The sequence below is a fragment of the Asterias amurensis genome, chromosome 6 (assembly GCF_032118995.1).
Source record: "Asterias amurensis chromosome 6, ASM3211899v1".
In the NCBI taxonomy this organism is placed as follows: Eukaryota; Metazoa; Echinodermata; class Asteroidea; order Forcipulatida; family Asteriidae; genus Asterias; species Asterias amurensis.
In genome coordinates this window covers 3,350,530-3,378,472 of record NC_092653.1, presented here as the reverse complement: position 1 = coordinate 3,378,472, position 27,943 = coordinate 3,350,530, and the positions used below count along the sequence as shown (strand labels likewise).

The window sequence follows — 27,943 nt, the reverse complement described above, 5'->3', positions numbered from 1 at the left end:
TGTGACCCGCTACGTGAAAATGAGTCAGATGTCGCCCAATGCATTATTAAGTTATGGACAGTTTAATGTGGAAAAAAACAAAAAAACAAAACAAAATTACTTGCATGGGGAACCTTGAGAACACTTACCTTTTAGTCAATAAAGCTATGAATACAACAATTTTATGATCATACTTATGTCTAATTTGTATCCTTTCGTGCGAAATGGTAGTTTAAAACATCACTTTACTTGTAATGCGTTTCTCAGAAAAAGGATGCATTGGCTAATTTCAAACAGGAGTAACTCAGCAACGCGACACACCCCAAAGCTTAGACATATACCAAACTACTGCTGCTGGTGTGCTCCTTCCAGCCATGCATACAACTCAATTCTTGAAATTGTCAACATCTGACTCATTTTCACGTAGCGGGTCACATATCAACTTATGGCCACCATCATCTCTTTAGGATGAAACAAGAGGTAATCAGCTGTGCACAACAACATTATGCTTCCACCATGCAAAGTTTCAATTCCTACTTAACATTATGCTTACTAGAATAAGGTTACCAGCCACAAAACCATGTCTCATGTATAATTTGTGACTGGTCTCCTGCTCATTTCTTTTTAACAGAAAATTTACAAGCAATATTAGCCACTTAAAGGAACACGTTGCCTTGGATCGGTCGAGTTGGTCTTTGAAAAGCGCTATGTAACCGTTTGTTATAAAATCGGTATGGTTAGAAAGATGATGTAAAAGTAGAATACAATGATCTACACAAATATGCCTCGAAATTGCGTGGGGGTCAAAAATTTGACTCCCATAAATGGCCGGCCGTGTGAGTTCGCGACGTAAAATGAAAACCGTGCAATTTTGAGTGATACTTGTGTGGATCATTATAAACTGCGCCAATAAAGTATCTAAACACTTACAAATGGTCAGATATATCGGAACCTAAAATAGTATGCCAAAAAATAATTATTCATTTCTATTCACCGTTAATTTCTGCACATTTTGACACATCTTATGTTGCGCTACGATGTTGTTTGGTGGATTTATGGGCACTTGAGTGGCTTAAGGTCGAATTCCAAAAGTTGTAAAAGCCCCTATTCAAGCTAAATCGTTGTATTGTGACGAGTAAGATCAGCGTTTCTTTCTCCCGCCCTTTATAAATGATTTGTTTGTCGCGTTTTGGATAAATCGGTTGCGATGAACATCAGCAATAATTGTCAGTAACCAAGCAAAGGGGTCAAAGATGGGAGGCATACAACAAAATGGGTTAAGAGCCAGAATCCCTGATTATGGTAAGACAGGGAAAGGTGTTTCAAGATAACAGGAAAGATGGCTCAACTGACCAAACAGGAAAGAGGACGGATCGTTGGTTTGATAGAAGCCGGTATGTCGATTCGAGCTGCAGCTCATCAAGTTGGAACGTCACCAGCGACGGTCAGTAAAATGGTGGAATGGCTACCAAGCTCAGGGAAATGTGGACGACCTGCCAAGGAGTGGCCGCTCGAGTGTGACTTCTGCAGCAGAAGAAAGTGAACAAGTCCATCAAGCCTGACACCACTCTCGAGGGATTGCGACGCATCCTGATCAGGAAATGGCAGGGGATTGACCAGGGACAGATCAGATGTCTCGTTGGGAGTATGAGAAGACGACTCCTTGCCGTTCAGGACAGTGATGGAGGACACACCAAGTATTGAGGACAGGATATCAGCAGTTTTAGAGTTAATAAGATACGGACATAAATTTCATGGTCAAGTAAACGAAACGAGTTTGTGTCTTTTGTCTTGATTTTGTCTGTGTGTGATGCTTGTGTGAGTTCCCTTCTGGAATTGGGGTGAATAGGGGCTTTTGCAACTTTTGAAATTCGACCTTAAGCCACTCAAGTGCCCATAAATCCACCAAACAACATCGTAGCGCAACACAAGATGTGTCAAAATGTGCAACAATTAACGGTGAATAGAAATGAATAATTATTCTTTGGCATACTAATTCAGGTTCCGATAAATCTGACTATTTGTAAGTGTTTAGATACTTTATTGGCGCAGTTTATTATACATTTAAAACACCTTTCTATCTATATGCATTTCATAACAAACGGTTTCAAACGCTTTTCATAGACCAACTCGTCCGATCCAAGGCAACGTGTTCCTTTAAGCAGCTCTATGAAATTGGGGCCTGATCTGGGCCAATTTCATAGAGCTGCTTAGTAGGCCTGGGCGAATTATTTGAATATCCGGTTAATGGCGAATAGGTTTTCCTATCCGTAACCGCGAATGCCTTTTTTTTTCTAACCGGATATCCGCATAGGGCGCGAATAACTATTTATAAACCGGATAGTTCTGTAATTACAACCAAGAAACCGGATATTCTTTAATATCCGAATATCCGTGGACATCGGGCGACAACTGATATGAATGTTTTGTCTGAATCCTTATGAAACTTCTATTAAGACAGCATAAAACAGCATAAACTAAGTATTTAACTATGCTCACCTCCGTGAAGAGTTAAAACAATGACATTTCTGACGTAATTTGTTCAAAGATTACAAAAGTTTTCCCTCACGTAGAGTCAATCACGATCAAAAGAAAAAGCAAATCGCCATCTTTAAATTAGATCCGGTCATTTTTATGAATGAACCGAGTGACACTGTCTAAAACTAATATCAATCCGCCCATAAGATCTCATTCACAAACGAACAGCGCCCTCTAGCGGCAAAATAAAATTATTTTTTATTTATTTTTTTATTTAATAGCGCCCTCTAGCGGCGAAAAAAACTATTCGAATATCCGGTTAATTTCGGATAGTTGGCCGGCGGTATCCGAATAACAAAATTTCACTATTCGCCCAGCACTACTGCTTAGCACAAAATTTTGCTTAGCATGAAATTTTCACCTTGATAAAAACAGGATTACCAACCAAATTTCAATGTGATTTTCAGGATAAGAAAACAACAGCTGAATACCAGTAGCAAGCAACATGCAACAAATGGAAATTTGGTTGGTAATCCTGTTTTTATCAAGAAAGTTCATGCTTAGCAAACTTTCATGCTTAGCAGCTCTATGAAATTGGGCCCTGCTGTATGTCAGACATGCTAACCTTTCTATCTGCATAGGCAAGCCATCTTGAGCCTAGAGCCAGAGGGTTGAGGTTAGGGGAGCTCGCTGGGTAGCAGCTGGTGATGCAGAATCGACTCTTGAAGGAGACGGCATCGAAGGCGGCTACTTTCTCTTGCAATGCTACAACGATGAGTCTGTGTGAGAATGATCACCAAACAAAATGGTTGTTTGTCGTCTTTTACAGGAATTAATTATGAAAGTATAATGTATGGAATATGTCTAGAACTGAAGCCTGGGCCTTTCTCAAACCTCGGCTTGGGCTCCGGTTCAGGCTTAGTCCGCGCCTGTGTATGCAGCTAAGCCTTTAACCTGCATTTTGGAGCAGCGCGTATTGCATGACATCATCACATGGAGCATGGAGCGTCAGCCGTAGACCAAGCCGAGGTTTGAGAAAGGCCCATGGACAGCCCTTCCATGGCAAACAGCCTCAAAAAAATATATTTTCTCATACAAGATCATTACTTGGGAAAGTGAGGGTTGATACTGGGAGACTTTCTGGGACAATAGAGGGCAGCAGACCTACCGGGTAAATCCATTGCTCTCAGAATTGCCACCTATCGTTGGAAAGTCTCCTATTCAACGCTTTGATCAGTATGCTCTGATTTTCCTGTAGACAATCAGAGCATACTGATCGAAACATTGAAGTTGTCAACCGCTGGTTCTTTTCAGAATCAACACTACTCATAAGAGATATTTACATGGTGTTACTGCAAATTTCACAAATCAAAAAACAAACTTACACTTGTACGTTAAGATTCTTATAATTAATAGTAACATCCAAGAAGCCTACCTTCTATTACATAGTACATCACACACTGGCGTCTTGAACGCAATATTATGAACTTGTTCTCCAGTCTTCAGAGACAGTAGACTCACTGAACAGAATGGCTGGCTAGAACTGCAAAATAAATTAAAAACCAAAGATGAATCCCAGGGACTGTAATAGCCAACTCAAGATTTGTTAGCTACATGTATGGCTTTTGGCTGTGCTGATCTCACCACAACCATAACCAACATTCAGATCTGCACAAATAATAATAATAATAATAATAATTTGGGGGGCTAATCATCCTTACTCGCAGCTAGAGCTGAATTACGAAGGATGTGGCTACAACGTGTTCGAGAAGCAGGCATGCAAGGGCAATTCAGCTGTCAGCCACATCAACCCATTATGACCACCAGCCAAGATTGAAAGTGTTTGATTTTTCCCGAGGGAGGACAACCGGATAGTCTGGAAAACCCTTGTGGCACAGCAGAGAACCAACGCACAACTCAACTCACATATGGCCCTGGCCGGGAATCGAACCGGGGTCACCTTGGTGAGGGGCGAGCGCTTTACACACAAGCCAACCGTGCCACCTACAAAGGCAATTGCCTACATGCCTTTAGTCGTTGTCTTGGTGCCCTTTGAAATGTTCCAATAAAAATTTACTCATCCCTCATACAGGTGCCCGATACTACACAGCTTACTTGAGGAAACCATTTGTTAACAGGGATGCTATTGTGAAAGCAAAGCAATAGGTGAGGTAAGTAGGTGAGATAGATGCGGAAACTGCATGGTCGAGTTTAAAATGTGTTACATCGGCAAGGTTTTCCTGACTAAATTCCAGTATTCACTTTCTGTTTGGTTTCAAATATTTAATATATATTCTATATAATCTTCATGCTGTCCTGTCAGGAGAAGTGTGTAAATCTTTCAAAAAGACACTTTAAATCATGCTGTCCTGTCAGGAGAAGTGTGTAAATCTTTCAAAAAGACACTTAATTCGCATTAGAAGTAAAACAAAAAGCAGGTTTTTCATGTCTATGTGTACAAAACATTGACCTGCCAGCGCCCCAGCAATGGTGACGCAGCTTTGGCAGCATTCAGCGTTTGCGCATATAGATCCATCTGTAGCCGTAGCCGATTGATTTGGAGACATTCTACTACTCATGTTTCTAGTTACCTTGCTCCGTCACACAGCGCCACCAGAGGTCTCTTATCCTGCTGATGATTCCTAATCCCACTGGTGTACGGTGTTGGCAAGACGCGTAGAATCCGGACTGGTCCCTGACGTAGAGATAAAACTTCCTGAGCTTCACCACTAGGCTGAGGTATCAGAGTGGGAGGAATAAAAAACAATTAATCATCAATTTAAACAATTGAATTCAACAATGTGAACAACTTCATCTGTAGGAATTAAATAAAAATGAATAATAAACTTGCTGGTACAACCATGTAATAAATGGGAGTGTAAACTCTGAAAAGAGCTGGTGTGGTCTCGATGTTTTAAACAGTAGGCCTCAACTCTGGTTTTTTGAACACCATGCAAAGCTTCAAACACATCTGTAACTCTAATGTGATGCTGATTTTTCCTCTATTGGTTAACGCAATAGGAAAACAAGTAGGGTCTACACTTTCTGGGCATCTGAAGAGAGCATTCTTATTGACTCTTCTGATACTATCACCCACTTACAAACAAGACATACAGTATTAACTAGGAGGCCTGTTCTGGTGCCCTCTGCTGGCGGGTTGGGACCAGTTACTGTAACTGTCAACCCAAACTCCCTAGTATAGGGTGCAACCCATAGCATACAGTGCAAAATGCTAAATATTCAAAAACAGACAAAAAACACTTAAAAGTCTCACAGTTTTTGTTCAATAAAGGGAAAATATGCATTGACTCTTGAATTGTTATCCTCAATTTGATACGGGGAGTCCCAGGGCCTGTAGAACCAAATAAAAACACCCCTACACCGTTGTAATTTTCCAAACATTTGAGCATCAATCATGAACAATTTTCCTACACCTGTCTGCAAATATGACCATTTATTTCAGGGCTTATGTCATCCAAAATACCTCAAGTTAGAAGTCAACAACCCCCAGGTCACCATAATCTTTTTTGAGGTATGGCTGACGTGATATGAGTGTACTGTTTGGTTTGGGTGTATGTATACACACAAATTTACCCAAACCTTAGTGTTGTAGCATTGTGTCCGCCATATCTCTTATTGAGCAACATTTATACACTGTATCCCTTTTCTTGGGCTCTTAAAGGAACACGTTGCCTTGGATCGGACGAGTTGGTCAAAACAAAAGCGTTTGTAACCGTTTTTTATATAATGCATATGGTTGGAAAGACGTTTTAAAAGTAGAATACAATGATCCACACAAGTTTGCCTCGAAATTGCATGGTTTTCCTTCTACTGTGCGAACCAACACGGTCGGCCATTTATGGGAGTCAAAATGTTGACCCCCATAAATGGCCGACGTGTTAGTCGACGAGGTAAAAGGAAAACCACGCAATTTTGAGGCATGTTTGTGTGGATCATTGTATTCTACTTTTACAACATCTTTCTACCCATATGCATTTTATGAAAAACGGTTACAAACGCTTTTCAAAAACCAACTCGACCGATCCAAGGCAACGTGTTCCTTTAAATCTGTCTGGAATAGAATATTGAGAGCCTACAAAATATTAATGAGGCTGTTTTCTCCCCATTTAGTGGGCTGGACCCCCAAAGTGACTCTTAATGTCAATTCCAGTAACCTGACATGTGTGAAGTGTGCGTGTAAATACTCCAGCATGGTGTCGTAGCCAAGCGGTCAAGTGCACTGGACTCAAGCTCTGGTGTGTCTGAGCAGTGGGTTTGAGTATCGGTCTTGACACTTGTGTATTTAAACAAGACACTAAAGACGATCAGAGCATACTGATCAAAACATCGAGTTGAAACCAAAGGTTCTTTTCAGAACCACCCCAACTCATTTAGAGATAGTCATTACATGGTGTTTCCACCATGCAAAGTTTCAAACCCTACTTAACACAAAAACATTGATTATATGGAAAGGTTTGCGGTAACACCATTGCTGACTATCTCTAAATGAGTTGGGTGGTTCTGAAAAGAACCGTTGCTTTCAACTCGATGTTTTGATCAGTATGCTCTGATCGTCTTCTAGAGAAAGACATATATTGTTACGATTTACAAAGAACCCAGAGTACACACTTATTGTAGTGTTTCTGACAATATTCAATTCAATTCCCAAAGTCTGGAAGCAAAATGTACCACCTTACCTTGTGTCCCATACAAGGTGTTGTACTACGGATGATTTGATAATTCGTTGCCAGGAGACATGATGTTCAGATGATTTGCCGAAAAATCAACAGTCATTACTTTGACACCAATTTGAAATATATTGTCAGACATGGGAACTTCATCATTTTCAAACAGTCTTGTAAGACACATTTCGAAAGAGCTCATTGCAACTCACCGGCAAGCTCCATATCTGGACACCATTGGCGTAACCAATGACAAGGAATATCGGCTCTTCTGATCCTTCTTGATTGATGTAATGAGGATTTAATACCTGTCCTGAAGGAAGAAGAAGAGATAGAGGTCTGTAGGTAATATATTGTAACACATTAAAGGCAGTGGACACTATTGGTAATTGTCAAAGACTAGCCTTCACAGTTGGTGTATCTCAACATATGCATAAAATAACAAACCTGTGAAAATTTGAGCTCGATCAGTCATCAAAGTTGCGAGATAATAATGAAAGAAGAAAACACCCTTGTCACACGAAGTTGTGTGCATTAAGATGGTTGATTTTGAGACCTCAAGTTCTAAACTTGAGGTCTCGAAATCAAATTCGTGGAAAATTACTTCTTTCTCCAAAACTATCGCACTTTTAAGGGAGCTGTTTCTCACAATGTTTTATACCACCAACCTCTCCCCATTACTTGTCACCAAGAAAGTTTTTATGCTAATAATTATTTTGAGTAATTACCAACAGTGTCCACTGCCTTTAAGTGCAATCATTCAAGTGCTATAAATTTGAGTGGAGGATATTACATTTGTCCAGTTGGTTTTAAAACGAAAGGGTCTGATATTTTAAGACATGATATTTTTTACTTGTGTGAGATATCTCCTAGCATGTAAGGGCTAGATGACCATTTCAAGGTGGGGGCTACACTTTCTCATAAGTATTTAATAATAATAATAATTATAACAAATTCTTATACAGCGCATTTCACAATAACCGTATCAATGCTCTTAACAGTAGTTCCCTGGTCATAGGGCCAATAACATCCCATGTTTCTCAGCTCCCGTGGGAGTATACAGCCCTGAGCTGCCTGTAAGGCGCGTTGCTTTTTCATACACAATCAACCTCTACCCTCTACAATACTTTAGCTTAAAATCTTTAACTTCTTCCAGACTGGCGCCTGAGTGTTTTCAGTAAAATGCGCCTTATAAGTGCTGTATTATTATTAATATTATTATTATTTCACTGATTTGGGCTGTAGACCAAAATCAACTGTCACCGGGGCACCTTGCCACCTACTCCTCCTGGGGCTAAAACAGGGTTACCCCATTTACAGTACGGATGGAGGCATGGGTTTCGTCCAAAAGGAGCCTGCCTTGCTCAAGGGCTAAGCATAATCACCGGGATTCGAACCCACACTCTGCTGCTGACAACACCAGAGCCTGGGTCTGTTGAACTAGAGCTGCTCGGCCCAACATGCCAGGATGTTTTCGACCATTCCTTCAAGATTATCAAAACTTTTTACTTCTCTTCGTTTAATTAGATATGTTTTTTTCCAATACTTTATTTTAGTATATTTTTATGTATCATATTATATATATATATATTTTTATTAATGTACATAATTTTATTAAACTTAAAGATTTACTTTTCTATTAACTTAGTGTCAATTTACAATGTACTTCCTTTTTAAATATAATTTTTATAAGGTGGTCTTAAGGAATGACAGAAATGGAGTTGATCAAAGCCGACCCATACCATCAGAGAAAGTACATGAGGTGACCCACTTCTAAATAGTGTTGGTTTTTCTATCAATGGTTGCGTTTGATTAGCTTCCCCGGGTCGACCTCAGTCTGCCCCCGGTACAGTTGAATGTCTTTGACGTCATTCCAGGGGGCTCACCCGGGTCAGCCCCAAGTGCCCTGCGTGCATGACGTCACCACGAGAGGGTGAGTGATCTTTCAATTAGCTCTTGTCAGGGGCTCACTCGAATGAGCATCACAGGGTCGAACCGGGGAAGCTAAACGAACACACCCAATATACTGTAAGTGGAAAACAGACTCCATTCAAATTAATTATAAGCATCGTTCCCTTTAAGCATAGGACTTCATGATGAGCTTTTGTGTAAATCAGGCTGAGCTAGTTCCTTCTACACGTCTCATGTATCATTTGGTGAAAAGACAAAATTAGCCCTTTGCCAAAATCCTGGAAGATGGGATTACATGTCAGCAAATAATTTCCCATAACAGCATAGCAAAGTGCAACACAAAATATATCAAGTTGCTACTAAAAAAAAATCATCATTGATTCGCTCCTCAATATTTAGCATCCAGTGTGCACAAAACATGTTCAGTCTAAACACTCTACTACGCAAGATTACCAGACGAAATTGTTCCCTGCATGTACTCGAGCAATTAGAAACAGATGTCTCTAAAGGTGTTCAGTCCTTTTTAAAAACAGTATTTATTTAGGCCTTGAATTACACGGAGGCAGTGGCCTATGTTGCCCTGGTCTTGCTGTCCCTCCGTAGAGGGCCAGGGGTCGATTTCACAAAGAGTTAGGACTCCTAACTTAGGACTAGTCCTAGGAGATATACAAGTTGCATGGATAGTCCCAAGTTAGGACAAGTAACTGGTCCTAACTCGAGATAAGACTAGTCCTAACTCTTTGTGAAATCCACCCCTAGAATATCATCTTTGAGAGGGCAAGGCCATTTTTTCAGTTTTGAATACGTATGTAAGTAACTAAATAAAAATTTTCAAAAGGTCTATGGGAAACTCTTGAAGGAAGCCAAGACCACGGTAACAGAGGTCATGGCTTCCTTGAATTTCCAGACCTATTCATGTACAAACTGTACATTTATACTGCTATACAGTTTGTAGACAAGGGATTCTATACTATTATCAAGTTCTATTATGAAAAATAGCATTAAACAAATATTTTTACAGTGTACAATGTACCATAGTCTACATTTGCCCTACAGAGTTTAAAAACACAATACATTCTTATTGCCGAGTCTTTATCAACACTCATGTTATCATTCCATTCCCTAGGGTTTCTCCATCGGGCGGAGTCTTACAAATTGCAGTCAGATGCAAATGGTCGATATAGGAAAAAAAATACATTTAAGAAGAGTCTCTGAAAAGTCAAAGGGCCTCCGTGCAATTCAGCATGCTGTGGACAAAATTTGGGTCCAGAATGCCCAACAATTTTGAAAAAATCCTTAAGAGAACCCTGTGTCATGTACATTTGTGTATCAAGTACAAAACACTAACACAAATTCAGCAGGTTTATAGTCTCGATTAACGGTATGCTCCCACCTATTTTTTTTAGTTTTAAGCCATTGGACACTTTCTGAACAGAACAAAAATGAAAAGTTTTTTAAGATTTACAAATAACTTACAGGGTTTACAGAAGGTAATGGTGAAAGACTTCCCTTGAAATATTATTCCATGAAATGCTTTACTTTTTGAGAAAACATTAATGTTTTAAAACAATTATAAATTCTCGATATCGAGAATAACGTGATTTATTTTCAACACATGTCATGACTCCGATGACCGATTAAGCCTAAATTTTCACAGGTTTGTTAAGTTGTGATACACGCAGTCTGGGCCTTGGGACAATACTGTTAACCGATGCTGTGCGATTGCTTTAACCTTTCACTTTTGCCGTATAATTTTAAAAGCATTTTGTGGTCTATTTTTTAGCTGCAGTTTGCCAAGTTCTAGTAATTATTATTTAGTAGTACTGTGTACTTTAAAGTCTTCAAGATTGATTGGTTTGATGGGATACAATTTCCTAAATTATTGCCTGTTTTTAGTAAGTGTAAACAAGTCCATTGCAGTCAATAGGACTCCAGTCAATTAACATGAATTTAATACCTTGAGGTTTAGACCTCCAATGATTCCCTGATAGATCAACCAGTCAGACACGAAGCCAGATTGTCTGTTAGATTTTATAGATCTAGAATAATGAGGACAGACCCTTTCAAGTCTGTGGGTGAATGAATGCAGTCCTTTAATAAATTTGGCAGGGTGCCCTGGGATGTTTTTTGTTTCCATAAAAAAGAAAAATCCTGCAGCAATAAAGATGTTCATTACGTAGGTTTGTATTCAAGTTATCTTACTGTGGGTACTTGTTTGTTAGTATAGATTATGCATGTCTCACACGTATTAAAGGAACACGTTGCCTTGGATCGGACGAGTTGGTCTTTGAAAAGCGTTTGTAACCGTTTGATAAAATGCATATATGATTGGAAAGATATTTTAAAAGTCAAATATAATGATCCACACAAGTATGACTCAAAATTGCGTGGTTTTCCTTTTACCTCGTCGACTAACACGATTGGCCATTTATGGGAGTCATATTTTTTACTCCCATAAATGGCCGACCATGTTAGTTCGCAAAGTAAAAGGAAAAACATGCAATTTCGAGGCAAATTATTGTGGGTCATTGTATTCTACTTTTAAAACATCTTTCTAACCATGCATTTTACAACAAACAGTCACAAGCGATTTAAAGATCAACTCAACCGATCCAAGGCAATGTGTTCAAGCTTAAACGTGTTCCTTTAATTTGAACTTCCAATACCAAATTGGTCCCAACCATATTGAGTTTTACATAAATGTACATGTAGGCGATTCAGCTTGAACATCAAAATACTTTAGTTCGATGTGTTTTGGCCAATAAAAATATTATGTGTTTGGCCAGGTAAAATTTAACCATGAACGCAAAATAAATTTAACAAATCATCAAAGAAAACTTGAGAATAAGATGTGAACTCCGTTTCTGGTTAACATGTAAACATAAGAGAATTAGTTTCATAGAGCTACTTTAAAAGCAGAAACTAGTCAGTCAGTGCATAATATATTTCTGAACAGCTTCACTTATAAAGTGTAAACAAAGCAGATGTACATAGATATAGCTGGTTAACGAAATACTCTGGTCAGCATCATTTGGTTGTGCTGAGCAACTTTTTATGCTTTACAGTCACGACAGTTGCTGGGCTCAATTTCATAGAGCTGCTCCAGCAGAAATTATTGCTTAGTATTTTTCTGCTAAGCAAAACTAAGCAGAATACCAATTACATTTTGTACACGTAAAATGGTATTTTGGCTGGTAACCTTAATCTGGTAAGCATTATTGTGTTGAGCTGAGCTACTTGATATGCTTCAGCAGCTCTGTGAGATTGGGCCCTGGTATGCAGCTGTTTGCATGACCTATGGCTAGCAAGCCAACGGTAGCAAGTAATGTAGTGCGTTTTGGGAGTACAGTGTATTGCCTGCAAAAACATTCAAATCAATAAATTAAGTCAATGCGGATAACTGACTGCCTAATTTGAATTCCAGAATCAATTGTAAATAGATAGACTCTTCCATGCCAAGTACATGGGGTTAGTACACTGCTTGCTCACTGGACACATTTCCTCTTTGTTTCTTTACCTTGTACAAATGTCAACTTGAACCTTGTGGTAAACTACTCAAAATAATTGTTAGAATAAAAACTGACTTGGTAACGAGCAACGGAGAACTGTTGATAGAACAAAACATTGTGAGAAATGGCTCCCTCTGAAGTAACATAGTTGTTGAGAAAGAAGTAATGTCTCACTAAAATCTAAATTGAATTTGATACCTCAGCTGAGGTCTCGGATTCAAGGCATTTTACAGCACACAGCTTGTGCGACAAGGGTGTTTTTCCTTCCATCATTCTCTCACAACTTCGACGACCAATTCAGTTCAAATATTTACAGGTTTGTTATTTTATGCATTTGTTGACATACACCAAGTGAGAAGACTGGTCTTTGACAATTACCAAAGGTACTGAACAATATTGGTAACTACTCAAAATAGCATAAAAACTAACTTGGTAATGAACAATGAAGAGCTGTTGATAGTATAAAACATTGTGAGAAACGGCTCCCTCTGAAGTTTTCACACTCAAATAATAAAAGACTACAGCTGAAGCCTTTTACTATAATGCATCTGAAAGCACACAAGTTGTGCAACAAGAGTGTTTTTCCGTTTACTATTTTCTTGCAACTTCGATTACCACTTGAGCCTAAATTTTCAGTAAATTCACTGTTCATTATTTGATGCATAAAATATGTTGGGATACACCAAGTGAGAATACTGGTCTTTGTGCCTTTAACTGTGAGAATTTTTGTTTTGTTTTTCGAAGCCATTTTTAAAGACTAGTACATTCACAATTTGTATGTGACCAAGTGAACAGGAAATTACAAACCTGTGAAAAATGTGAGCTAAATCTCTCAATGGACTCACAAGAAAATGGTGGGAAAAACCTATTGTTTTCACTGTTTTTTATAAATGTCAGTTTTGGGACTGTTGATTCTTTTGTAGTGTCAGGAGTTGAACTCTTTGCTGGTGCTATCATGGGGTTCATTTAGGTTCTCAAACAAACACAATTGTTTCAGGTTGGTTGTAGTTTGCAAAGTGGCAAAGACGAATACATGTGGTTCTGTGTTGACAAAAAAAATGTTATTTCTTATGAGCGGCATAGTCCACTAAACCGCAAGTATTTTTGGTTTATGGTGGTATACCCTTTAGATAAAAAGACCTCTCATCTTTTATCCAGTATTATTGTAATTCAGTTGTTTGCTTTGATTTTGATATAAATAAACTGTAGGAGCACACAACATGGTAAATCGGCACATTCAAAAGTTAAGCCACAGTTTTATTACTGAAAGCCCTTACCTTTAGAGGAACACTGCTCAAATTTGACCCATAGAATTTTGTCTTTGTCTTCTGCCTTGTTGCCACTGTAAGCGTCCTGAAGAAAGTCCACAACTGTGGCCATGTAGGACTTGTCACTGCACAGAAAAGAAATGAACATCTTACAATCAGGGAGGTGTAGTACAATAATCAGGGAGATATAGAATTCCTTTCAAAATAGTAGGAACAAGGTTTCCATATAATCACACAGAGCTTACCAAATTTGCTCATCAGGGCCCAATTTCATAGAGCTGCTTAGCACAAATAAATTGCTCAGCATAAAAGTTTTGCCTTGAAAAAAGAAAATAATTACCAACCAAATCTCCACTTGATCTTCAAGATAAGCAAACCACAACTGAATACCAGTAACAAGCAATTTGTTATGCAACAAATGGAAATTTGGTTGGTAATCCTGGTTTTATCAAGGAAGAAATTTAATGCAGAACATGGAATAGTTGTTGATTTTCAGGGAACTATACTGCAGAATAACAAAGAGTTGACAGCTCTGGCAAAGCTTCTGTGGACCTACATGTACATGCAATCAGGATTTGCCTGTAACTGTTTTGTTGACTAGCCAGTTTAATCATAATGTAATTCCACTTTTTATGAGTTTGTCAGATTTTTCACTATCCATATTTCATTTTATATGTAAAATAGATGCTTTCCAACATCAACCTAGCCAGCCTAACCACTTTTTGACTAGTCACCATGTGCTTTTAAGGTAATTGGAGATGATTAAAAACATGGTTTAACTTTAGTCCGAAAGCTTACTGACTCTCATTACTGACTATGAAGTTCACACTAGAACAACTTTTTGTGTGTGAAATATTTCCCTCTGAAATGACGTCGTATTCCAGAGAACTTTTGAATTAGGCCTAATCTGAAAACCTTCAGAAGTGCAATGGCTGATTACAACCAACATTAAGGACAATGTGTTCACAAGCTAAACTTGTGCAAAATTTTCATTAATTTCTGGGGACTCACACAACGGGTTAAGCCCAATTTTGCACAGGTTTGTTATTTCGTGTTTGTAGAAATGGCTGATCACACAGAACATTAACACTATCTGCACCTATTTTTTCAGCTCTACCAATCCTATATAACACCTTAAACTAACATTTGGTCACACACCCCCGTATGTTCATATGGTTTGCATGGGGTGACCACCAACATCTGTTCTATTGATAAAAATAGAAATGTTTAGGTAATCTGGGGGTTGTATTCCAAACTTCTTGCACTTATGAATAGGATTGTACACAACCAGGTTGTATGCCAACTTGCAAATACATGCAGTTGGTTATTCTTTATGATGTGGGTTGCCCAAATTATGAGACAATTATGAGGGAGATTTGTATTAATAATAAGACTTGTAATGCGCACGTATACACCCAACAATGAAAAAGTTGCTCAGTGTGTGTCATATTTGTTTTTTTACTGAGTGACCATTATGTGATGGAACAAATTCTCTAACAATTTTTGACAAATTTTGCTGGGCTCAAATTTTTGGGAAATCCACAAGACCACAAAGCTTACTTGGTAGCTCAATATACTCACTGAACCAGAACTCTTACAAGACCGGAATTGAATTTTTTTTACTTTTGAACGGTTTTTTAAAGCCATTGGACACTTTCGGTAAACAGTATTGTCCAAGGCCCACACTTCGTGTATCACAACTTCTATATATATAAAATAACAAACCTGTGAAAATTTAGGCTCAACGGTGTTTGGAGTCGGGAGAAACTAACGAGAAAACCCACCCTTGTTTCCGCAAGTTTCGCCGTGTCATGACATGTGTTTAAAATAAATCCGTAATTCTCGTTATCAAGAATTGATACTGTTTTAATGTTTTCTCAAAAAGGAAAGCATTTCATGGAGTAATATTTCAAGAGAAGTCTTTCACCATTACCTTCTGTAAACCCTGTAAGTTGTTTGTAAATTTGTGAACTTTTAATTTTTTTTTCTGTACCGAAAGTGTCCAATGGCTTTAACAAGCAGTGAGAGAAGATTTAAAAAGAAGTTTTCTTCAAATCAATACACCAGACAGTTAGTAAACATTTTAACAAAAGCACATGACAAGAGGGCTTGTTCAATGATGAGTTTACTGGCCCAAATTTTAAAACCACTACACTAGCCTCGGACCTATTGACAACAAGGTTTTTACACATTGTTGTCCATAGGTCAATCAAATGATTGTCCACATGGAGACTCTTCATAAAATAACACCAAAACGAGATTGCACAAATTAAGGATCTCGACAGTAAGGCAATGGTAAGTGACAACTGGGGGGGGGGGGGGACTTCATCCAAAAAGTGTGAGTTTCTTTTCTAAAAATCATCACACTTCCTGATAATGACTATTTCTATACAAGGCCATAAGGCCAAGAAGCAATGGGAGTCTGACAATGAATCAGCACTATTTACAGGGTTCCTACTTGTACAAGAAAAATAAGTTTGTTTTTAATACAAAAAACAATTAAAAAGGAAGTTAAGTTTTAATTCTTTCACAATGACGAAGTGCTTAACTTTAGTTGTTTAATTATTTAAAACCACAGGGAGTAAACTAACTTACTTACTTACAGTGAAAGTAAACTAGTAATAATACAGACATTTATATTGCGCAGTTGACCTATAAATATACTCTATATACTGCGCATTACAATACAAGGAATAAAAAAAAATGCAGAGAAAAAATGAAAAAACAAATACATCAACAGAGCAAGAATGAATTAAATGGGTGAAGTAAACAAATGGGTTTTTAACTTAGATTCCAAACAAACGAGCCAAGGCAAGTAGCTTCGGAAAATTTTCCATATCCTGCCACTACTTTTTCACTCCTTTTTGTCAAAAGGAATGTCTCATTTCACTTTCAATAAATTAGACACACATTTATTTGATACGAATTTAAAAAATAAAAAGTGGTGGCATGATACGGAAATTTCCCCAAAGTTTCATTTAATTTTTAAACATGTTGTCACATTTGATGTTTCAATTGTTTGTAGTAGAGAGTACGTAATCATATTTTATAATTTTGCTAAATTAATTATCACTGTCCACAACACAAAAGTCACAACACACTTGTCAACAGTTCAATCAGCTAGTTATCAGACTTATCAATATCCATTCACTGGTTCATCTGAATCTCACCTAACGGGCTGAGCCCTCACCGAAACCCCGCCAGCCCGAGACGAGGAAGCGGGCCGTTTGCTTGGGGACTGCTGGTAAGCCATCCCTACCCCGGCCGGGTCACAAGCCGTGAAGCAAGCCTTGCCCAAACTCGAAAGTCGAACGAAGGTCACAACAGCTGATCGTCATGAACCTACGTAATCACAACGAGAGAGATTCTCCGCCCCGTTCAATCACGAATTGCATGAATAGAAAGAGCTGGAATCTCACTTCCTGCAGTCCCTCCAGTATGAGAACCCCCTTTTCATAGCATTATGCTTGTTTTCAGCAGGCCTTTCTCGTTAAAAAATATCATACCACCTTTAAAAATGCAGACGTTATTCGCTACCCACTGCGGTCAGCAAGATAGCAAAATGACGTTTGTTATTATTTTCCTTTTGGCTCCAAATTTTATATCTTAAAAATTGCCTACAGTCTCATTTTATACTAAAGCACTAAAAACATACATTTAAAAATATAATTTAAAAGGTAGCAACCGTTTTAAGAACTTAATATAAACTAAAATTTTATTGTTTCGAGTAAACTTTACAAATTAAAATAGATTGACTGAAAGAGCCATGTTTGACCTCAAAAAGGATGTGGGTTGTGGACACAACTGGTTCCCGACATTCTTTTGTTGCATAAGCTATTGTTATTGACCAGCGAACACTACCAGAGTAAGAGTGACGTCATTTATTGACAAAAACACCCACGGAACAAGATGTCTTACGGAAAACGTCCGAAAAACCCTTTCGATGATGATGATAAAGACTTCGTTTTTGTGCCGTCTGGATCATCTCGATCCGGAGGTAATAAGTATGGCGATTTTGGTTATGAAGAGGAGGAAAATGACCAATACGGGGACCCAAATGCCGGTGCAATGTCCATACAAAGTCAAATTGAAGAAAGACAACAAAATATGTTGCAGAGCACACAACGTTCATTGGGTTTGGTGTACGAGTCGGAAGATGTAGGAAATGAAACAGCTCACGTGAGTATTTAACTATGAACTATTGGGTTCTGTCATAATCATGAGTCATTAGTGGAGTCGTGTGATACCAATTGTTGCACTGAGAATTTTTGTTTTTGACATTATTTTTTAATAGAATGATTGTTTTCAATTTTGCCATTTATTTAAATTGCTGAGCTGAATATAATATAAAAAAATACAATAAATTTCAAAACCAAAGTTATATTATAATATAACACATTCAATTATTATAACACAAAACCAAAATAACCAGAACCAAAATGAGCATGCCCTGCCACACCCCTGCCATGTTTGTAAACAACTTAATTTTTAAAATTAAGTTCTGCAACCACACAATACACCATGTGAAGAATTGACGAATAACTTTCCGTATGGCGCCATCACTTTTTCACTAATTTTTACAAAAAAGGGATATCTCATTGATGTAAATAAGATACTATACTATATTATTTCATATCGAATGAAAAAGTGGTGGTGCCATACGGAAACTTTTCGGAATTGACATATATTAAAATATAGCCTACTGAAAATAAAACGAGTTGACTAAGAATTATTAATTTTTAAGTCGCTCTCTAATTTTTATTTGTAAAGTGGACAAAAAAGGCAGGTAACTTTTTCCGTCCAATTTTGTATCTTGTTTTAACATCAAACTCAAAATGATTCTATGCAAAGAAAATACTGTCATTCAAGTCAAACTATTGTCAGAAATAATTTTCCTGGCAAGAGACTGGAACCCATACTCCACTGTATCCCATACTCCACTATTTCTCTATGGTTCAATGGAGTGGCTACATGGGTGGTTTCAGGTATTTAAAAAAAGTTACAGTCGATAGACAAACTGCGACAGATTTATCGCCTTTCCTGATATAAAGATCCAATAATATTTTAAAAGCTTATAATCTGTTTCATTCGGCCAGGAATTGTTACGACAAGGAGAACAACTTCAGAATATCGACAAGAAATTAGACACAATCAATAAGGACCTAGACGCCTCCAAAAGGCATGTGACATCTCTCCGCAGCGTCTTCGGAGGCGTTGTAAACTATTTCCAGGGGAAGAAAGCCGCTAAAGAGGAAGCTGCCGAACAGCAGAGAGCTCCAAGTAAACTTCAGAAAATGGTCAATGACCGATCGGATTCGAGTTCTAGCAAAATGGACGAGCAAGAGCACCCTGCAATGCGACTGAAGAATCCCAAAGTCACAAACTATTACAGTAAATACGATACCTCTGGCTTTGAAGAGACACCCTCATCTTCCTCAAGGGATTATAGTCAAAAGTCGAGGACGCAAGCGTTTGATTCACAGCTGGATGATAATTTAGGTGAGTTGTTGTTCAAGCTTTTTTATTCAAAGAGGTAGACAGAAAAGACGATGAAGAGATGACATCTGGTAGGATCAACACAGACCAGAATTGCAAGAATATAAACGAATGGCATTTACATAAGGAGGGCTGCATCATACACTGGATGAACACCTCCTAAATGATGATAATAATGTTCAAGCTTGGTTCTTTCCTTTCAGGAACTTGTAATCTTGAAAGTCAATATGAATATGTGCAAAAGCAAGTTTGTAAAAACCTGTTTAAGTTGAGTTTAGAAAAAGTTCCATCCCCTAAAGAGGATCTTCTGATCGACCCAAACAAATGCATTGACAATGTGGAGAGACCACCAACATACATGTAGGGCTAGATAGCTCAGTTGGTGGAGTAAAGCAGGAGGTCATTGGTTCACATCCAGCTCTAGTCAATTGTTCTTGTTATAATACCAACTCAAAGTGATTGAAGAATAAATAATTCATCATGTTAGTGTTTGACCGATACTCAGATATAATTATTTAATTAGTTTTCAATGAAAAGTGTTTCTCTATTTTGAAACAAGTTCAATTGATTTCCTTTTTTATCTTCTACCGAAACAGATGAACTGGCCGCAGGAATTGGTCGACTCAAAAACCTTGGTCTTGGTCTTGGAGATGAGATTGTTAGACAGAACGATGACATTGACCGCATCACTCACAAAACAGGAAATGTGGACACCCGCATTGCAGGCGTCAATAAAGACGTCAACAAGATCTTGTACAGATGAAACCACAAGTCTTGTTTTTTAGTCATTGACTAGCCAATAGTTATGATGGAACTGCCTCCCCTTGTTTTCCAATAGACCTTATGCATTGATGTCATCCGGCTGTCATCTTAGAGGTAAAACAGTGACAAAACAATCAAAAAGCAAAGATTTATACGCGCGGCGCACAGGATTGGCCAATCAACAACCTCCTTTTGACCTCTAGGTGAGGGTGCCCTACTAAAATGACGTCATGTGCATAAGGTCTATATCTGAGAGCCAAACAAAAAACTGAGACGGCTAGCGACACGATTTCACATCTATGAGCAAGTTAGAGTTTGCACCATGGTAAAACTAAAGGTTGACCATTTTGACTGGAACCAAGGCTGGTCAAACATTGGTTGACTGTTGTGTTCGACCATTTGGAACCATGACCATGGTTTCTCCCGTCGTCCAGATATCATGTTCAATGCTACCATGTGTAAAGCGCAGAGGGGAACCAGTTATACACTATATAGCGAAAACGCGGAAAGCAATGGAAGTGTTTAATACAGTGGTACAGATTGGATGACAAGATCTCCCAACGAGTCGTTTGAGTAAGTGCGTCACTGCGCATGTACGTGTTGGTCAATAGTCAACTAAATATGCACACTCAAACTTGCCCTAGGTTGTAGCTTTTTGTGTGGAGCTATTGTGTAAGTTGTTTGTCCTCTGAATTGTACGCACGCCTTGATATTCACCACTTGTAAGTTTTGTGTTTTTAGGCTTCGTGTAGAAATCCTGTTTGAACAAAATATTTTCATATTTAATATAATGAAATGTGCAGCCATACATTTTTTTGTGCTGTTTCCAAGGGTTGAATTTACTATGTAAATTGTAGTATGAATTTCTTGAACTCAGGAAGTGTTCCCTAGGGTAAATAGGAAGATGCAGAATCGTGTTCATAACTGTACCTTTCCATTTAAAAGCTTTTTGTGCACCCCTGATTTCATAAAACAATCAAATTGGGCCAAATTGACAGGAGAGTATATTGAAAGCTTTAATTTTTTGGGATGACAGATGACAAAATGTATTGTAGCAGTAAATCCAGCAATAACGTGTGCTTGCTTAAAATTACCAAAATGTCGCAAACTAAATTGCCCTGTATGTTTACATAAAATCTGTATACTGTTTCATGGGACAGTATTTTTTTTAAAGTGGTATCAGGCTATCGGCGTAAGAAAACCCAAAGATTCATTCATAAAATGTGAGCAAACTTGAACTTTAAACTTTGAACATTTTGCTGCTGCATTGGGTCTTGAGGTTATTATAATTTTGACTTCAGGGTCAGTCTTACTTTGGGAATGACTTAAAAGATTTGAAAGCCTACCTAAATGGTAACGGCAGTAAGCATTCTGCAAAAAATACCATGAAAGTTCGTTGCTGTTTTCTCAATAAGTGGACAAAATATTTAAGTGTTGATTTTTGTTGTATCTTTTTGAAAATTTTGCCTATAAATCAGCTTTAAGTTGACACCTCTGGTGCTCACTGCAAAGGTTTGCTTTTTTAAAGCCATTGGATCCTTTCTGTAAACAGAATTGTCCAAAGGCCCACACTTCGTGTATCACAACTTATATATAAAATAACAAACCTGTGAAAAATTTGGCTCAGTCGGTCATCGGAGTCACGGGAAAATAACTGGGAAAACCCACCCTTGTTTCCGCATGTTTCGCCGTGTCATGACATGTGTTTAAAATAAATCTGTAATTCTCGACAACGAGAATTGATAATTGTTTTAATGTTTTCTCGAAAAGTAAAGCATTTCATGGAATAATATTTCAAGAGAAGTCTTTCACCATTACCTTCTGTAAACCCTGTAAGTTATTTGTAAATCTGTGAACTATTATTATTTTTCTGTTCCGAAAGTGTATAATGGCTTTAACTGAAATTTATCGATATACTTTGAGGAAACCAGTACCAAACACAAGTTTCTTTAAGGTGATTCATTTTAAATGGCTTATGGTGATTAATTTCAACTAGATTGTAAATCTTGTTTTCTTTTTGTTTAATTCTTGATCGGGGGTCAGTGCTTTGAAATTTGCTCATACAAATGGATTAAGGATCCAACAAAAATACTTAGAATCTGTAAACCACAGAGGAATCACCAGGGCCTTATTTCATAAAGATTGTATGCACAAAAACATACTAAGCACAGACAAAATATTGCTTAGCAAGCAAAAACAAGTTACAAGTCAAAATTCCATTAAGTTTACTGGTGGCCTACTCTTTTTTTTGCCAAGCAATGTTTTCTGCTTAACAGCTTTTATGAGTTTTCTGCTTTTACGAAATCGGGCAAGAACTTGATCTGTGGTTTGAACTAGACTAAGGGAGCATCTTAAGAGTGGGTACATATCTAGGAGCGAAAAAACATTCCTGTTGGCATACATCCGAATTCCATCCAGTGACCCAGTCTTCTAGACTACGACATTGTGCCGAACTTCAGGAACAACCTTATTCAAGTGAATAATGCGCAGTATCAATTTAACTGTTCCCAAGGTACATTCATGCAGTCCAACGGATCGACCATGTTGTTGTAAACATGCCGGAATACATTCTTGAAATGCTCCCTAAACTGCCAGCTTTATATTATTCCCCCCCCCCACATTTTCAAAGGGAAAGCACAACTCTTTATAAATTTAAGATTTTTCCAGATTTTGTCATATCAGGGGTAAATAACTTAATCCAACAATTTCTGATGAAAACAAAGTGCCAACTAAAGATGGTTCTACATGAAAATGAGCTTCCTAAAAGAGTGTTGAATGTAAATCAGAAGGGTTGTAAATTCCCTTTATGTCCAAAGACTGATTATGTACAATATGTTGAATTTTAAAAAGAGTTGTGGTTAAATGGGCTCAGAATTTTTAAGTCTTAGCAGTATTAAAATTAAAATTGTATATAAATAATGTAATAACTGATAATTAATTACTAAATCTACGAATGATTGAAGCCATTGGACACTTTCGGTAAACAGTACTGTCCAAGGCCCGAACTTCGTGTATCACAACTTATATATAAAATATGAAACCTGTGGAAATTTAGGCTCAATCAGTCATCGGAGTCGGGAGAAAATAACGGGAAAACCCATCCTTGTTTCCGCAAGTTTCGCCATGTCATGACATGTGTTTAAAATAAATCCGTAAATCTCGATATCGAGAATTTATGTTGTTTTAATGTTTTCTCAAAAAGGAAAACATTTCATGGTATAATATTTCAAGAGAAGTCTTTCACGATCGCCTTCTGTAAACCCTTTAAATTATTTGTAAATCTGTGAACTTAAAAAAAAAAATTCTGTTCCGAAAGTGTCCAATGGCTTTAAAAGGTCGGATTGTACTAATATTAACCTCAGACTAACTCATTAAATTGTGGATAATACTTTGTGCAGCAGGGGCTCAATTTCATAGAGTTGCTTAGTGGTGCTCCAGGATAAGATTATCGTTCAAAATCGAGTCAACTTGTTTGTTCAACGCATTATTTTCCCCTCTGGTTTATTATTTTATATCTTAAAGGCAGTGGACACTATTGGTAATTGTCAAAGACTAGCCTTCAGAGTTGGTGTATCTCAACATATACATAAAATAACAAACCTGTGAAAATTTGAGCTCAATCGGTCATCAAACTTGCGAGATATGAATGAAAGAAAAAAAACACCCTTGTCACACGAAGGTGTGTGCGTTTAGATAGTTGATTTCGAGACCTCAAGTTCTAAATCTGAGGTCTCGAAATCAAATTCGTGGAAAATTACTTCTTTCTCGGAAACTATGGCATTTCAGAGGGTGCCGTTTCTCACAATGTTTTATACCGTCAACCTCTCCCTATTACTTGTCACAAGAAAGGTTTTATGCCAATAATTATTTTGAGTAACTACCAATAGTGTCCACTGCCTTTAAATTGCATTACATCATTTTATAGTATAAAATAAACTTCATGAAATCATCATAAAACTTTAAAACTCTACACAGAAACTAAAGCACTTTGCATACAAATTATTTGTTTTATTAAATTGTAGTAATAAAGGCTGCACACAATGTACCTGTAGCACAGCTTTTTGGTGAGTTAATTGATTGGAGAGTAAGGAGTTGCATATCACACAACACTACATAAATCAATCAAATAATCAATGCAAACAAAAATTCTAATAAAATATTAAAAGCCTTTTCCTAATTAATTGATGGTGAATAATGTCAAACTAAAAAGGCTGTCAGCATCAAGCTTGGTCAGCATGACAAACTGTTTTTGGTTATGTAGAAAATAAATATTCCGAACAGAATGTGTAAAAGAAAGCAACTATTAAAAAATATGCAAACATTATATTCTGCATTGGTAAAATTTTCATTGATCATTTCTGAAATTAATACATTGGGAAATACTGACCATTGTTGTTTTACTCATCTAGAAATATAAATGCACCATCCCATATAGCGAACCGTAAAAGCTACATGTATTTTTTCCAAAACCATCAAACACAAAGGGTGCGTTCGTTTAGCTTCCCTGGGTCGACCCCGGTGTGTGGCATTTTTTTTTTCCAGGACGAACGTGGGTAATTATCTGCACACGTTCGTCCTGGAAAAAGAAAATGCCACACACTGGGGTCGACCCGGGAAAGCTAATCGAACGCACCCAAAGTTGTTCATTCTTCCGAGGGTGAAAGTATACAGAATGTTGAAATTGATTACATAATACTTTGCCGAGGCCAGTCCAGCAACTTAAGTATCCCGTGCTGCCCTCTTGCGTTCGGGGCGTACCTCCCATAAACTTCTAATTTATTCTCAGGTATAGCAGATTGCCACCCTATTTCAGCTGATGTTGTCTTGGGAAACGCCGGGAAGGGGCGTGGCACCCTTTCAGGTACACCTTCGGGAGACCCATTGCTGATAGTAGGGAGTCTAGCCCGGTGGTGTGAGTCGTGGTACGGGTGCACAGGCGAGCAGGACATGGGGCTACTGCCCAAAATCGACGGTAGGCGAGTTGATGAAAAACCCGGTGTTGATCTTTGCGAAGAGGATTCTGTGGATCGGTCGCTACCGACGGATGGACACCGGGTAGGATAGAGGGAGTCACCGGCTTCTGGTGTGAGACGCTCGCCGATCATTCGACGGTTCAGACGGGTGTATTCACGGGTCATGAGACCCCATTGCTCCGGCCATTTACGGAGCGACTGAAGCTCGTGACGAACGTGATCTTTCCTTTTGAAGTGAGATTGTTGATGGAGTTTTAGCGATAACAATAATAAATTCGGGGAAAATAAAGCAAATGATGCCTGTGTTCTGTTTAATCGTGGAGTGTGTAATTATTTCCGATCCTAGTTTCAGGAAAATGGGTGTTCCGATACCCTTTTCGTTATTGGTAATTAAAGGCAGTGGACACTATTGGTAATTGTCAAAGACTAGCCTTCACAGTTGGTGTATCTCAACATATGCATAAAATAACAAACCTGTGAAAATTTAAGCTCAATCGGTCATCGAACTTGGGAGATAATAATGAAAGAAAAAAACACCCTTGTCACACGAAGTTGTGTGCGTTTAGATGGTTGATTTCGAGACCTCAAGTTCTAAACCTGAGGCCTCGAAATCAAATTCGTGGAAAATTTCTTCTTTCTCGAAAACTATGGCACTTCAGAGGGAGCCGTTTCTCACAATGTTTTATACCATCAACCTCTCCCCATTACTTGTCACCAAGAAAGGTTTTATGCTAATAAATATTTTGAGTGATTACCAATAGTATCCACTGCCTTTAAGCACAGATTAAGCAATAAATTACTGACTTTTTTCTGGAAAGGGTCCTCCACCAAAGAAATAATAGCACATCGGTGCGTCAAGAAACTTTTAAAAATTGGCTTTTCAATTAAATGCATTATGCCACTGTAGATGGATACATTAAAGCCATTGGACACTTTCGGTAAACAGTATTTTCCGAAGGCCCACACCTCGTGTATCACAACTTATGTATAAAATAACAAACCTGTGAACATTTAGGCTCAATCAGTCATCGGAGTCGGGAGAAAATAACGGGAAAACCCACCCTTGTTTCCGCACGTTTCGCCGTGTCATGACGTGTTTAAAATAAATCCGAAAATCTCGATATCGAGAATTTGTATTGTTTTCTCAAAAAGTAAAGCATTTCATGGAATAATATTTCAAGAGAAGTCTTTCACCATTACCTTCTGTAAACCCTGTAAGTTATTTGTAAATCTGTGACAAAAAATTCTGTTCCGAAAGTGTCCAATGGGAAGGGAAAATAAATTGTCTTCATCTGAATCCTCTAGATCCATGACTACAACCGTTCCGACCAAATTTTCATTCTAAGCAAATTTTTGTGCTTAGCAGCTTTATGAAATTAGGCCCTTACTGTGCCTCAAGATTACTTACCATATTTCATCATTATGAACAAAATTAAGATGGGTCCCAATTTTCCTCGTGGTTGCCATAGTTGATGGTTGAGTATTGTTGTCTGCACACTAAATTTCATCCATGATTGCTGTACGGTGAGAATGTGATTTCGCACTTTTTATTTCGCACTTTGTACAGTTTTGCGTCAGATCGCATAGCGCACTGTAGCTCTAGCAACAACCGAGAACCAGCAAACAAAGGAAACCATTGTTACGGCGAACAATAACATTCATTGTTACTGTTCCAAAAATAGACATCTTGCACAACGCGCAACGCACTTCCACGCACCCACCATCCTAGCCTTGAATCAAGTCCCGTTCTCGTGCGGGAGGTCCTTAAAGGAACACGTTGCCTTGGATCGGACGAGTTGGTCAAAACAAAAGCGTTTGTAACCGTTTTTTATATAATGCATATGGTTGGAAAGATGTTTTAAAAGTAGAATACAATGAGCCACACAAGTTTGCCTCGAAATTGCGTGGTTTTCCTTCTACTGTGCGAACTAACACGGTCGGCCATTTATGGGAGTCAAAATTTTGACCCCCATAAATGGCCGACGTGTTAGTCGACGAGGTAAAAGGAAAACCACGCAATTTTGAGGCATGTTTGTGTGGATCATTGTATTCTACTTTTACAACATCTTTCTACCCATATGCATTTTATAAAAAACGGTTACAAACGCTTTTCAAAGACCAACTCGACCGATCCAAGGCAATGTGTTCCTTTAAAGGCAGTGGACACTATTGGTAATTACTCAAAAGTAATTATTAGCATAAAACCTTACTTGGTATTGAGTAATGGGGAGAGGTTGATAGTACAAAACATTGGGAGAAATGGCTCCCTCTGAAGTAATGTAGTTTTCGAGAAAGAAGTATTTTTTCACGAATTTGATTTCGAGACCTCAAGTTTAGAATTTGAGGTCTCGAAATCAAGCATCTGAAAGCACACAACTTCGTGTGACAAGGGTGTTTTTTTCTTTCATTATTATCTCGCAACTTCGATGACCGATTGAGCTCAAATTTTCACAGGTTTGTTGTTTTATGCATACAAATTATGTTGAGATACACCAAGTGAGAAGACTGGTCTTTGACAATTACCAATAGTGTCCACTGTCTTTAAAGCATACCCGCCGTCAAAATGTAGCTATTGTGGTCCCGCCCGCGTGCGGAACAGGTTGGGGAATGCAGAGCATCACAAAACAATGGAACGGGATTGTGTCAAGTCTATACCACCGTCCATACGTGCAGTCTGCCCCTGCCATTTTTTTGTCACTCCAAAAATTTGCACAAAAGGCGCGTTGGTCGGAGGTGCAACCTAGTAGCTGTGTTCAAGGGGTTGGTTCGGACTTGGACGAAGTGGCTGTTCTACCTGGCGCCGGAGATTCGATCCCCATTGACCTATCACTATAAACTTCTTCTGAGCGCCCTCCTCCGGCCGGGGGAGACCGAACGAATCTCCG

The 27,943-nt window shown here is 38.2% G+C and overlaps 3 protein-coding genes across 9 annotated transcripts in view; 1 reads left to right on the top strand and 2 right to left on the bottom strand.

Annotated features, from left to right (window-relative positions):
* LOC139939168 (BCAS3 microtubule associated cell migration factor-like) overlaps positions 1–17,382 on the bottom strand; it is a 68,093-nt gene extending 50,711 nt beyond the window's left edge. For all 7 annotated transcript variants that reach the window (XM_071934939.1, XM_071934938.1, XM_071934940.1 and 4 more), the window contains exons 1-6: positions 16,998–17,382; positions 13,837–13,952; positions 7,352–7,452; positions 5,049–5,191; positions 3,893–4,000; positions 3,083–3,236 (exon numbers count right to left, since the gene is read on the bottom strand). In XM_071934939.1, coding sequence (XP_071791040.1) covers positions 3,083–3,236; positions 3,893–4,000; positions 5,049–5,191; positions 7,352–7,452; positions 13,837–13,952; positions 16,998–17,080 — 705 coding nt within the window. In that variant the 5' untranslated portion in view covers positions 17,081–17,382. The remainder of the gene's footprint in view (positions 1–3,082; positions 3,237–3,892; positions 4,001–5,048; positions 5,192–7,351; positions 7,453–13,836; positions 13,953–16,997) is intronic.
* A 318-nt stretch (positions 17,383–17,700) lies between these two features.
* LOC139939166 (synaptosomal-associated protein 29-like) lies at positions 17,701–24,409 on the top strand. The gene is made up of 3 exons (XM_071934935.1): positions 17,701–18,006; positions 18,924–19,326; positions 19,920–24,409. Exons 1-3 carry the CDS (start codon positions 17,737–17,739, stop codon positions 20,084–20,086), a joined length of 840 nt encoding a protein of 279 aa, XP_071791036.1. The 5' UTR covers positions 17,701–17,736; the 3' UTR covers positions 20,087–24,409.
* Positions 23,388–26,630, bottom strand: LOC139939167 (uncharacterized). The gene is made up of 2 exons (XM_071934936.1): positions 26,467–26,630; positions 23,388–25,284 (listed from the first exon to the last, which is right to left on the bottom strand). Exons 1-2 carry the CDS (start codon positions 26,523–26,525, stop codon positions 24,771–24,773), a joined length of 573 nt encoding a protein of 190 aa, XP_071791037.1. The 5' UTR covers positions 26,526–26,630; the 3' UTR covers positions 23,388–24,770.
* Positions 26,631–27,943: the final 1,313 nt, after the last annotated feature.